General features: G+C 34.2%; 1 protein-coding gene across 5 annotated transcripts; it reads right to left on the reverse strand.

The window, feature by feature from the left end:
• Nucleotides 1-282: 282 nt before the first annotated feature.
• Nucleotides 283-10,637, reverse strand: LOC110698706 (phosphatidate cytidylyltransferase 1-like). Of its 5 annotated transcripts, none has more exons than XM_021876214.1 (13): nucleotides 10,428-10,637; nucleotides 9,145-9,237; nucleotides 8,660-8,913; nucleotides 8,402-8,553; nucleotides 7,161-7,302; nucleotides 4,798-4,954; nucleotides 4,476-4,523; nucleotides 4,294-4,380; nucleotides 2,304-2,432; nucleotides 2,163-2,219; nucleotides 1,856-1,939; nucleotides 1,625-1,735; nucleotides 283-951 (listed from the first exon to the last, which is right to left on the reverse strand). In XM_021876214.1, the coding sequence occupies exons 2-12, from the start codon at nucleotides 9,193-9,195 to the stop codon at nucleotides 1,649-1,651; spliced, it is 1,248 nt and encodes a 415-aa protein (XP_021731906.1). In that variant the 5' UTR covers nucleotides 9,196-9,237; nucleotides 10,428-10,637; the 3' UTR covers nucleotides 283-951; nucleotides 1,625-1,648. The 5 variants fall into 5 exon arrangements, with proteins under 5 accessions (XP_021731906.1, XP_021731904.1, XP_021731901.1 ...); XM_021876212.1 differs by lacking the exon at nucleotides 283-951 and adding an exon at nucleotides 1,042-1,400; XM_021876209.1 differs by lacking the exon at nucleotides 283-951 and adding an exon at nucleotides 1,042-1,405.
• Nucleotides 10,638-11,998: the final 1,361 nt, after the last annotated feature.

The raw sequence follows: 11,998 nt of genomic DNA on the forward strand, positions 1-11,998 counted from the left end.
GATTTCGCTGTTATACCATATTTATACGGAGTATTTCGTATTTACCAAGTACATTGCAACTAATTGATATAAATATACAAGTACATGAGCTACATGTACATCGTGGGGGTTTTATGTGAACTATAGGATGAGGTAGGTTGAGTTAACTTCGATGGGTTTTCCATTTGATAGCGCCTTCTCTTAGCTAGAAAAAAAAATATATACTTGCTCATTTATTTGTATGTTAATTACAACCTTTGCCAACCAAGATTATAATGAATTTTTTTTTTCACAAAATAGCTGAGTCGGACATAGGTACCCAAGTCCATATAATATAGTGTGAAGCTAAGCGTCATGGTCTAATATTTGTAAGGGTGGCTCAGGCAGGGAGAGAAGGGTATGAAGTCAGTTGAGAAGGAATCACAGATGCTGGCACGATGTAGAAGAGGATTGTTTGCAAGTTGCGACCGTGACTCTGGTTGGCTCTTGGCTGGAGTAGTTTCCTTGGCTTGGGATTGGGTAATATGGCCATAAAACGTTGGTTTTTGTTTTGTAACATTTCTAGACACTTGTGTCAATTGATCCTTACCTCCTAAAAAAGGCACCAAATCATAAACATGGCCGAGGTACAGGAAGAAATAATTCACAATTACGTAATAAGTAGTAAAAAAAAAAAAGTACAAATTTGTACCAAAATTTAACACATGAAACTTCCGAAATTCGATAATTAGTCAAATAAGCTAACTTTGCTCCAATAAGCTCTTTACCAAACACCTCCACAACCCTCTATGCGTGTGCACGCGAGTGTGGGTGTTTGGGGGAGGAGGGATCAGAAAATACCGCCATCTTCTAGAGCCAAGACCAATGTTACCGTTAGTTACATGGTAAGGGAATGGTCACTAGCACCATGCTCACATGTGTTAAGCTTGCAACGGACAGTCGATGCCTCAGTGGGTGAATTACTGAAGTTTCCTACAGAAAATCTTGAAGTTCAGGGTTGCATCTTTTATTCGATGAAATTATTGGCATTTTTTGGTGCAAACAAGAGCAAATGGGAACATGTACACCGCAAAACAATCATAATTGTTAATGGAATGCAAGGAACCACAACACCAACAATGGCCAATGTATGGTATTGCAAGAATATATCTTTAAAAAAACCCTAAAAACGATGAAAACTAATTTAGACAAAATACCAGGAAAATGAATCCCAGATAAAGATTATGATACACTCTAGTGTACAATGACTAACAAAAAACTCCTAGTTCTTCCCACATGTACAATGCAACTGCCACCAATATCACATTCCAAAGAAGATCCAAGCCAAGCCCTCATGAAGTGTCCTATCTTGACAAATACCAGCCCTCTAATATAATCATGAGTTGAGATAGCAGCTCACTGATTACCAAGAGCTTCTCCCGCTAATCTTCAAATGAAGTAGAAGTCAATCAAGAATAAGGACAAAGGCAATGTAATCCAGCAAAGCTGTCAAAGAGATTCACTGGACTAGTACGAAATGCTAACAAGGAAAGCACAGTACAATTGCTCTTCTGAGTTGTCAGTTACATTTAAATGGTGGGTCGTACAAGTAAAACAGATCATGTCATGCCGTTTAAAAGCATAGAGGAAGGCAAGAAGAACAAACCTCAAAGCAATATCATGGATTTTATTATTGTCCAAATCTTTTCTGCTGTAAGATTTCTCCCAGCTTCCGGTATAGATCAAGCTGCTCCTCAAATGTAAGGTTCATCAAAATCTACCAAGAAATGATGTCAGTACAAAGACTTCATGTGATAACTTTTAACAACAGACAAAAAAGCTTTCTATTAATCTAAGATCAGATGTATCTGAACAAAGGGAAAAGTCAGAAAACTACCTGGTCCAAGATAGACTCAACTGAGAGGCTTTGTGGCTTAACAAAGGACTGATGGTAGATATATGCGAAGACGGCCATAACCATCTGAAAAAGTTATCAAAACACTCGTGTTTAACTACCAAATAATTATAAAATTTTATTTGGATGCACAATTGACTGCAACACTTAACCTGTTCTTGCATATGATACTGTATAGGGTTTATAGACTTCGAGTATTCAATTAATTGCTATGCAATCCCCAGAATGCATACCAGAAAGTTATAAATAGAACAGATTCAATTAGTAACAAATATATTTTGCAGCATACCTGACAATCCATTCTGTCAGTAATACCACCATGTCCAGGGATGCTATCACCAAAGTCCTGTGACAAGAAGGAAAAGGGATGTAATCACATATTGTGGAGGCTTTACTATCTGTGTGTAAAGTCAAAGAAATGCGAGTGAACCTTGATCTTGAAGGCTCTTTTAAAGCCACTGGCAAAAAAACCTCCAAAAGGTGCTATGATTGATGCGAAGAGGCCTAGACACAAAGCATGCCATTGAACCGGCATGATGGGAATTTCTTTCCAAGGGATCTGCAAAAGATACACTGACAATAAATTCTGAATTCATAATATCTCCTGCAATATTTCATAGCAACATCTAATTTTAGTAGCCAGGAGTAAGGCTTTATCAATTCCCCCACCCCCAAAAAAAAGTGTCTTCACAGGCAGGAGCATTGTTAGTGTCAATGGAGCAAGTGTTGAGATCCACGACACTTAGGTGCCAACATATTGTATAAAACATATGGAGTACCAAGGATGTTAAAACAGAAAATAAAAATGCACAGGAAAGTCATCCTTACAAAACAGACAGCAACATCATTATGCTCTCTAAATCTTTCATCTATTCAACATAAAATTGTCAAATGAGTACGAATTCTTTGTTTAACTACAGGATAATGAAACACATTAGCCTCTTAGCAATTTTGATACTAAACGCTATAGAGCATAGTATTTAAGATGCTAGTCAACCCAATTTATATTATAGTTTGACAAGGTAACTAGGTCTAGGTGTTTGCTTCAATACTACTTGCTGATCTTTCTCCGACTTTTGCACAAGGAAATCTTAATTAAATAGCTTGACAGGAAGATTCAAACATTAAGGCTTTCTTAACTCCATCACATATAAAATTTACTCAAGAATAAGATGGATTAGTTCAACATGAAGCCCTTATGATGACAGGTTTTATCAAAGCTTGCCTGGCAGTTTGTTACAAAGTGTTCCTGATAAATTGATGGATAATCTTATTAAATGAAGCTCCAAATCAGATAAAACTTCCTGCTGTAGCAATAAGTCACGTAAAACTAACTTACAGAACACACCAATCTCCAGAAATCCACTCCTTCCCTAGATAACATGTAATTCGAGGAGATATAATAATCATATAATCATGATAGATAGCTCATTAAATAGGCTGCATCAAGAAAAAAAATCAGAAAGCCTGACATCTATGCTCTTGTGCTTGGATTACGAATCAAAAGTTCCATGCCAGTAGAGAAAATCCTTAATATATTATGATTTTTTAAATGACTGATAGCATGAGTAATATATTTAAAAGGAAGTGATGAGAAGTAATAAAACATCCTAACATATATGGTAACTTGATGCTCTTGAGTCTTAACACTTGGATCAAGAACCTTAATGCCCAAGTTCAATGCCCGTTTGACTGGGATAAAAAAAGTATGATTATTTGAATGCGAACAATAATTAAAATTCTGAACAGGTGCTATGACATATAACAGCAATTGTCACCTCACGCACCCTCTGCTATTCTCACTTCCTGCCATCAGTTCTTTTTTAAAATATCAATCGACAAAGTTAACCATCGTCAGCTGAAGGGTTCATTCATCAAAACTCGAAGAATAGCTCTTCACATACACCTACAGCACACTGGATTAAAGCTGGTCACTCGCAGTCTAGCTCTCTTCATGGTTTTTTAAGAGATTGCTGACAAACAAGTGTAAATTTCTCTAGGCTTGAAGTCAAACATATATTTCGAAATGTAGAAATTTTGTGGTAATGAATTACTTCAGATGGCACAAAAAGACCAATCTCTAACCGAACTCCTAAGCAGTCAGCTCTCAATGTCAAGATAGCACTTGTCAGTGAATTGTTAAAAGTGAAATGTAACTCCAGACATACTGCTGCGGTGCAGCCCAAGACATGCATGGAAATGGATGAAACTAGAACAAGTTATCCGAAACTTTTGATGTTATATATGTGGTCAATGGTCAGTATGAAGCTATAAGGCCACACTAGCATGAGAAGCTGACATAGTTACTCCAGAACCACCTTTAGCAATTAGGACAACCAAAAAACAGCAACCAAGAACATATAATTGTTAAGTACAATAAAATTTGAAGGATAACACTGAAAACAGTGTTCATATCTCACCCAATTTGCAATATATCCTGGTAAGTGGTAATACTCTGGCTTAAACAGCGGCCCAGGATCACAGTGAAGCCAACCAGTAGACAAGTCCTTCATACATACCAAAGAACAATACAACAATTAGTCGGGAGATATATTTTGATTTCTTAGAAACTCCTTTATCATTAAACAACAAAAGGATATACCGTTCTTGGACATGTTAACCACTCAAACCGACCCATGACATTTGCAAGCTGCAATAGAATAAAAGGTTTAATAGATCCATATGTGAAATTGAAGTAAAGAACATTATAGTCTCCTCAAGGGAGATTCAACTTTATGCCAGGGTTAACTTATGCTTTTAAATGGGTCCTATGTTTGCAGCAAAAAGACGAGAAAAAATAATTATAGCACCATGTAGAAATTTCCTTGAGTCAAATTTCATGTTAAGAGTAGTTAAATGGTAAAACCAATCCAAAAAGGTCAAAAGGCTGAAATGCATGCAAAATTTTGAATAGTAGTACGGGCCAAAAATGCTGAAATGATGGTTGTAACCGAAGCCCCAATAAATCCTTCCCAAGTTTTCATAGGAGAAAGCTTAATCAGAGGAGTTTTCCCAAAGAAAAACCCAAATAAATAAGCCGCAATGTCATTTATGACGATAAGTGATGCAGGAAGAAGAAACCTGCAATCATGTCAGACCTCAGTTATTGTCCTCAACAGCTTTAAGAAAGAAGACAATATGTAGCAGTGTATAAGAATGAAGGATGACAATTCATCATAGAAGCCATGATACATCAGCAGGGAGAACAAGGCTATAACACAGAATCTCTTGTCAAAGTCACAATCACATTTATGCTAGTAAGTCAGCATTATGTATGAAAGGCTTTGCCAGATCCTCTAATTTTCACATTTTAGCCTTACGAATAGAAAAGGCTTTTAATTAATCAAACAATATCATAATTTATCACACCCAGGAACAAACTACAGTCTAAAAATATCTTAAAATCATTTGAAGATTGTATTGTTTATATTCAAAAGACAGAGAAGTTTCAATAATCTTCTTACAGCATTCTCACCTTTTGGTGCTATTATTTTATTCATGAGAAACACAGAATCCAAAAATGTATACAGAATTCACAAACTAAAGCTCATCACAGTGTCTAACGCTTCTACTTCCTTCTAACAGGAAAGGTTTAATGGCACAATTGAACAAATATAAGCAAGAGAAAGAAAGATGATTTCAAGGAAATACAGATATAGCATAGTTTATACTTTAAAGTAAGAACACAAGTAGCAAAAATCTCTAACCTCAATAAATAATTTCTAAGTGAAACTCTTATGCAAACCAACAACAAATAGATGAAGAAACAAATAAAAATGTTTGTTCCCAGTGTATGAAAAGGCATGTTTGAGGCTAAGAAGATGGTAACCACTAGGGCCCATGAGGTGGTCTAGAGTAAAACCCACGCCATAGGGCCTACTTAAGTTAAAGTCCTTCAAAGTTTGAAGTGTTCCGTGTAAATAAATATCATGACCTCAAGAAATCTTTTCTAATAGCATATGGTAATATGATACCTAAACTTTGTTGCTTACTTTAATATATAATCCTATTGAATATGTTCTTATTAGAAAATAATGGCTTGCTCAACATGGTTCTTTCCTTTACCCCCGTACTTGTTCCAAGGCTCTAGGATTCCTATCACCTAGGTGCATGCCTTTTAAAAGGCACCAATTGGTTAAAAATAAAATAGGAGAGCTCGGCTTAGATTTAGATTTCGTTTTGAGCTTCTGACCATGTAAACCCGCTTACATGGAATTGTTCCTCCCAACATATATAGTCCTTCACTCCTTCCTCTGCAGGACCACAGAACCATCTGGAAAACTACACATTTGGAATCCAGATAGACGAAATATACTTGAAGCACAAGATATACATTGCACCGATACTGCTCACTGATAGCCTGTAAGGACAAAAAAGCTATGGACTCTAATTATGATATTAAAAAAAACGACACTGAGAGATTTATCTTGCAAGGTCATAGCTCATCCTTTTACAATCTACTGAGCTTTAACGAGAAAACTGGATGCTTCCAAAATCCAAACATCACAGGACTATTTTTTTTTTTTTTCACAAAGGTGCTACATGGTTATAGACAATCCCCCATAGAAAAGTTTTACATCTGGTTCCTTCACCATCCTGCCTCCTCTCTAGACAAAGCAATCATGCTAACTAAAAGAAGATATGATATAAGAGGCACCCAAGGGCAGTGGAGGAAATAAAAGATATGGCATAGAAAAAAGAACTAAAATAGAATTATGCTTACGCAAGCATCAATCAAATTCAGACTAAAGGATGAAACAATACATCTTCGCTCCTTTTTCCTTTTTTTTTATCTTTTTGCTTCTGAAAAAAGTAATGCAGCTTTCTTTCAAGGCATCTTTAGTAATAAGATATAACAAAGGCTATGTTCTCTTCACCTTATTTAGAAGCTTATTATTTATTCTTGTTATAAGACCAGGTTAGACCAAACCAGAAAATATTCAAACTCGACCATGTCAGGACATGTTATTATCATTTTCTTATTGTCAAAAGAACTTTAATCAATGGATTAGATAGAACTGACATTTAGACGAATCTAACAAGATTTCTCACTTAGTAATTTCTTACAGATTTGCATACACATATGGTTAAAGTTGAGTCACACAAGGAGACCTGGCCATGCTTTAGAAAATTCAGATAAGAATACAAACAACAGAACAATTCATCTTCACACTCTTTTGCCAAAGAGAAAAAGGAAAACTGCCATAAACTGTAGGTAATTTATCCTAGATTGGGAAATTAAAATAGTTAATTTGCATCTTTCACTATGTACTGTAAGTTTTCTTACCAAAACATTCCTTCAAAGATGTTGGCCACTGTGAATGATGACTGTGTGAACACAACAGTAAGTATCATGTGCGTCCATGCGTACTGGCCAAACTGATACTTGTACATCTTCTTCTTCAGAGAGAGAATAAACCACACAAAACCTGAAGTCAATTGCAACATAAATTCAGCAACTTTTTTACCAGATAAAGGAATGCATTTCAAAAAGAAAAATGAAAAAGATAGACAAGTAGTGGTAACTTTTCACGGAGCATAATATATTATAATTTACAATTATCAAATCTTATGGCCAAAACAATTATTTATTGATTCCCCTTTGAAATCGTTCCTCATGGTAAAACATTCATATGCCACTTAAACATCGTAAATAGGCTAACAACAATGAAGACATCCATTCTGACAAACTTCATACTTTGTAAATAAGTACTTTCATGAAAAATTATATTTAAGTATATCCACTTGCGAGTTGTGACTATAGTAAACTATTATTCCTCATAAAATAAGTTTTGGTTAGCACTTCTACTGACAAAGGATAACATCTGAACTGATGCTTTTACTGTTGTTTTTAGAAATTGGAGTACAACCTCCCCCCATCGTAATTCGCAAACAGTCCAACAAGATATAATCCTATGGGTTATTTTTCTATTTTTGCTTTATGCATATCCCAGCATCTGCATATTGAATATGAAACATTAAAAATTATACTTTGAAGGCTGAATGCAATCAGGCTCACACAAGTAGAATTGGTTAGAAAAACATTGGAAAACTATAATAAGGGAATAGACAATTAGACATCTATGTCACTCAGCCTCTTTATTGCACCTCTTGTACCCATGTCAGATACTCAACACTCAACTTGGGTATGGAGACACTTCACACTTCATTTTAAACTAAAATCATGGAAATAGTCATGTCCAACACTTGGAAAATAAAGGTGTCTGACAAGAATAACCAAGTCCAGGTAACATAAGGAATAGTATTTATTGACTAGAAACATCAACATAGAAGGAATGCATGTCTCTTACAGTATCACAGTCTCAAGCAACAATACTTACACTTTTGGAGGATATACTTAGCAAACAGTGTAAAGGGACAGATTCCAGACAACTAGAACACTTGGGGCTAGAGAAAAAAAAAAAAAAAAAAAAACCTTCCACACTTGCAATTATACTATAGTCTAATTAATATATCAATTATGTCTCCATTTGCAAAACAAGAAACAAAACATGAAAGCTGACCAACCTGCGATATACAAGAAATAACAAATAACCATATGGTATTTTATAAGAATGCTAACAAGCCTATACAATACTTTGTCTGAAGAGACAGTATTGACAAGCCGCTGACTGAGGAATCGACCATAGACAAACAACATTGCAGTGAAGAAAAAGTGCCTGAAAAGGTAAAATAGCACATACAGTATTAGAATGCCATGATTTCCTCTGCTACTAATGAAATTCTAGCAATTCAATCTAAATTATATTAACTTGAAACTCTCACCAATTTAATAGCCGAAAACCAGGAAGATCTCGATCCTCTCGGACCTTCCTTAGCAGATTAAACAGCTCCTTTGCCATCAGGATTTGGATCAGCATCACCATGGCACAAATATAAAGATGGCCCATGTAGATGATGAGGACAAAGGCCCCAATCATCCAAAGGGTAGAATGTGTACGGATCCACATAGACTTGTACTTGTTACGATCATTAACAAGTAAATTCCCCCCATTTGGTTTAGTGTCATCAGCAGGAATCTAATTGGGAATATTTCATCAATTTTGAAATGAGAGATGAGTTAGAATGGCTTGCAGCCTTATAGAGGCAATTCAACAGATAACTTCAATGAAAAATGAGTTTAACAATCAAGAGGTGAAAGAAAGTAAGGGAAAAAACAATCCCAGCAAAAAGGAATGAAAAATTGGAACAAGACAATTTTCATGTACGTCTAAATGAATTCAGAAAACACAGTTAAGAAACAAACCCACCTCACTAGACTGCTTACGGCGCCTAAGCTTATTCATGACTCCAACTTTCATCCCTTCTCACCGACACCAACAATACACATACACACTAACTACCTGAAAAGGGGACCAAGTTGGTCATTCAAATTGGGCGCATATGTTATCTGATATAGAGCTCAATATTTACAGACAAACCAAAATAACAGAGCTTGAGAAGACCATGGCATAACAAAAGATACTGAGCACAACACAGACATCAACTGATAAAGAGACAATATTAAAAGAAAGGATGGAAAACACCAGACTAATGTTGAGTAGGCATGAACTTAATACATGACCCGTGTGTATCATCTTATGGTGCTCAAATAAATGATGTATCAGGTAAGCAAACGAAAAATTGCTAATAACTTATAATTCAAACACATTTAAGGAAATAAGAAACAGCTATAAACTTTGTACTTATTAACATGAGCACAAATTCAAACATCATAACATTTATGCCCATGAAGAGGAGTATTGCATTTTTCTCACCCTACAGCATAAGTATATCGTCAATAACATGTGCTACATATACCCATCATTGCACCTCAAGTACTCGTGTAACATCCTCAACACTCCAACTTGGGTATGAACACTTGAGACTTCATCTTAGACAACAATCATGGAAATTATTCATAAATAGTCGAGTCCAACACTTGGACACTGCTTTTGTCCGACCCAAGTACCCGAGTCCGAGTAACATAACCAACAATACCATGATCCAAATCACACCTAAAACAAGTCAATCCTTCAACAAAACCAACCCATGAAACTTCCCACCTTCCAAATGCAAGGTACCATTGCTATCAATCAAGGTAAAGAACAATACTTGCCAATTTCTTCAGTTTATGAATCATACAGAAAGCTATAACAAAAAGGTCAAAACCCCAGAAAAAAAAAAAAAAAAAAAAAAAAATCAAGCATTCTTAAATATGCTCATCATTTCGTTCATTAATCAATGTCTCCAATTACACAGGAATTAAACTAGAATTTTCTACAAACATCATATCAACCAAAAACACAAAAAAAGAACTATCATTTACTCGAACTGCCCAATCAATTAACCGATAAAATTAATTCAAATCTCCCAAACTTCAGATTCAACAAAATACCCATTAAGAAATTAAGCAAAAGAACCAAAATTAAGAAAAGAAGTTAACTCTAATTCTCAATAACTGCATAAATGCATAACATTCAGTCAAAAACTACAAAAATCTGAAATAAAAATAAAATTTTGAATTAAAATTAGAAGAAACGGACGAACTTACCAGAGAAATACAAGTGTAAAGATTGTAGAGATTTCCAAAGAAATAAAAAAAAATACAGAAAAATAAATAAATAAATAAATAAAAAATACCCCACGAAAATCAAATGAAATATGTTGAGTTTACGAAACCATTTGAAAGTGATTTGGGTTATGAGAGTGACAAAGAAAGGTTGATAATGAAAAGGTCTTTCGGTTTTGCTGTTAGCTTAACACTCTGGAGTGAAATATGGAAGGAATTTTTTTAATACTAGTAATAATAATAATAATAATAATAATAATAATAATAATAATAATAATAATAATAATAATAATAATAATAATAATAATAATAATAATAATAATAATAATAATAATAATAATAATAATAATAATAATAATAATAATAATAATTACTCCAATTGTAATAATATTTGGAATTTAATTTTATTTTTTTATTTTTTTTTTAAAGAGCATCAAAAAGCATTTTTCATGTAGATGCCTTTCTCTTTCAATAAGAAAATTCTTAGAATTTTTGCACTATATAAGATTCTTAGTGATTTATAATGGGGGAAAGGAGGGAGATGATTAGATGAATTAATTTCCAATGTTCGATTGGTAGTGTTATCTATGCAAAATGATGCTATTAAAAATTGAATGTCATTATAGGTAAATAAAGGATTTTGAAAATAAATGGGAATGAAAATTGAATAACTAGAGTCTAGAATTCTATACGTTTGTTTTGGTGCTTCAGCTGCTAATACCAAATCATTGGATTTTTATCGACTTGTTTATTTTCAAAATAACTATAGGGTCGTATCTACTTGGGATATGTGGACAGTGTCGGGCTGGGCTTTAGGACAAAAGGCTGGCTAAATAACTCGAGCTAAATTTTCAAGCCAATATCATGTTAGAACTTGTAACATTGGTTATTTTACTATTGTTTATTCATGAAAATGAGAATAAGAAAATTAAATTATTGAGAGAATGCACATAAACTCTTTTTGATACTTTTGTGAAAGAGGTGGAGAATGTGACAATAGTAGATGTTGATTATAAGTTTTTCTTATTGTTCAAGAGTCGACACCACCACTTTAATTAAAATGTCTTTAGCATAGATTTGCATATATTCTTTGTTGTTTTTCCCCCTCAAAGCCATTAGCTTATTTATTTATTTTACCTAAGGAGAGTCCATTTAAGCATGGATGAGAGTAGGGAAAATCATAAGTACTTGGTATATATTACATAATATAACATATTTAGTTTTGGCTTTATTTCTAATCTTGACTTTGGTTTACCATGCATGTAGTGTCAGTTGTATGTCATTTTAAAGTATAGAGGATTTATCGACACTTAAGGCGTGTGCAATAAAAGATTGTAAGAAATACAAGTTATTGGTGTATCCATTAACTGATGAACAACGACCTCAATATGTGTAGACTGGCTAGAATGAAGCATATGATGACATGTATTGAATGATGGAATTATTTTATGGTTATGTTGGTTTAGAATGCACATTTGTGATAGCTAGAGTTTGAGAGTGATACAACAATTTTGAATGTCATTAACTTAGAATACCTAAAGCCAAATGTCTCC

Source organism: Chenopodium quinoa, unplaced genomic scaffold (genome assembly GCF_001683475.1).
Source record: "Chenopodium quinoa cultivar QQ74 unplaced genomic scaffold, ASM168347v1, whole genome shotgun sequence".
Lineage (NCBI taxonomy): Eukaryota > Viridiplantae > Streptophyta > Magnoliopsida > Caryophyllales > Amaranthaceae > Chenopodium > Chenopodium quinoa.

Excerpts from the sequence above, each read along its gene's own strand:
- LOC110698706 (XM_021876214.1), bottom strand. The coding sequence starts at position 9,195 with ATGAAAGTTGGAGTCATGAATAAGCTTAGGCGCCGTAAGCAGTCTAGT. Across the intron at positions 8,914-9,144 it reads GCCGTAAGCAGTCTAGTGAG|ATTCCTGCTGATGACACTAA; the intron begins GTGGGTTTGTTT and ends ATTCCCAATTAG. Across the intron at positions 2,433-4,293 it reads CAGGATATATTGCAAATTGG|ATCCCTTGGAAAGAAATTCC; the intron begins GTGAGATATGAA and ends TATCTTTTGCAG.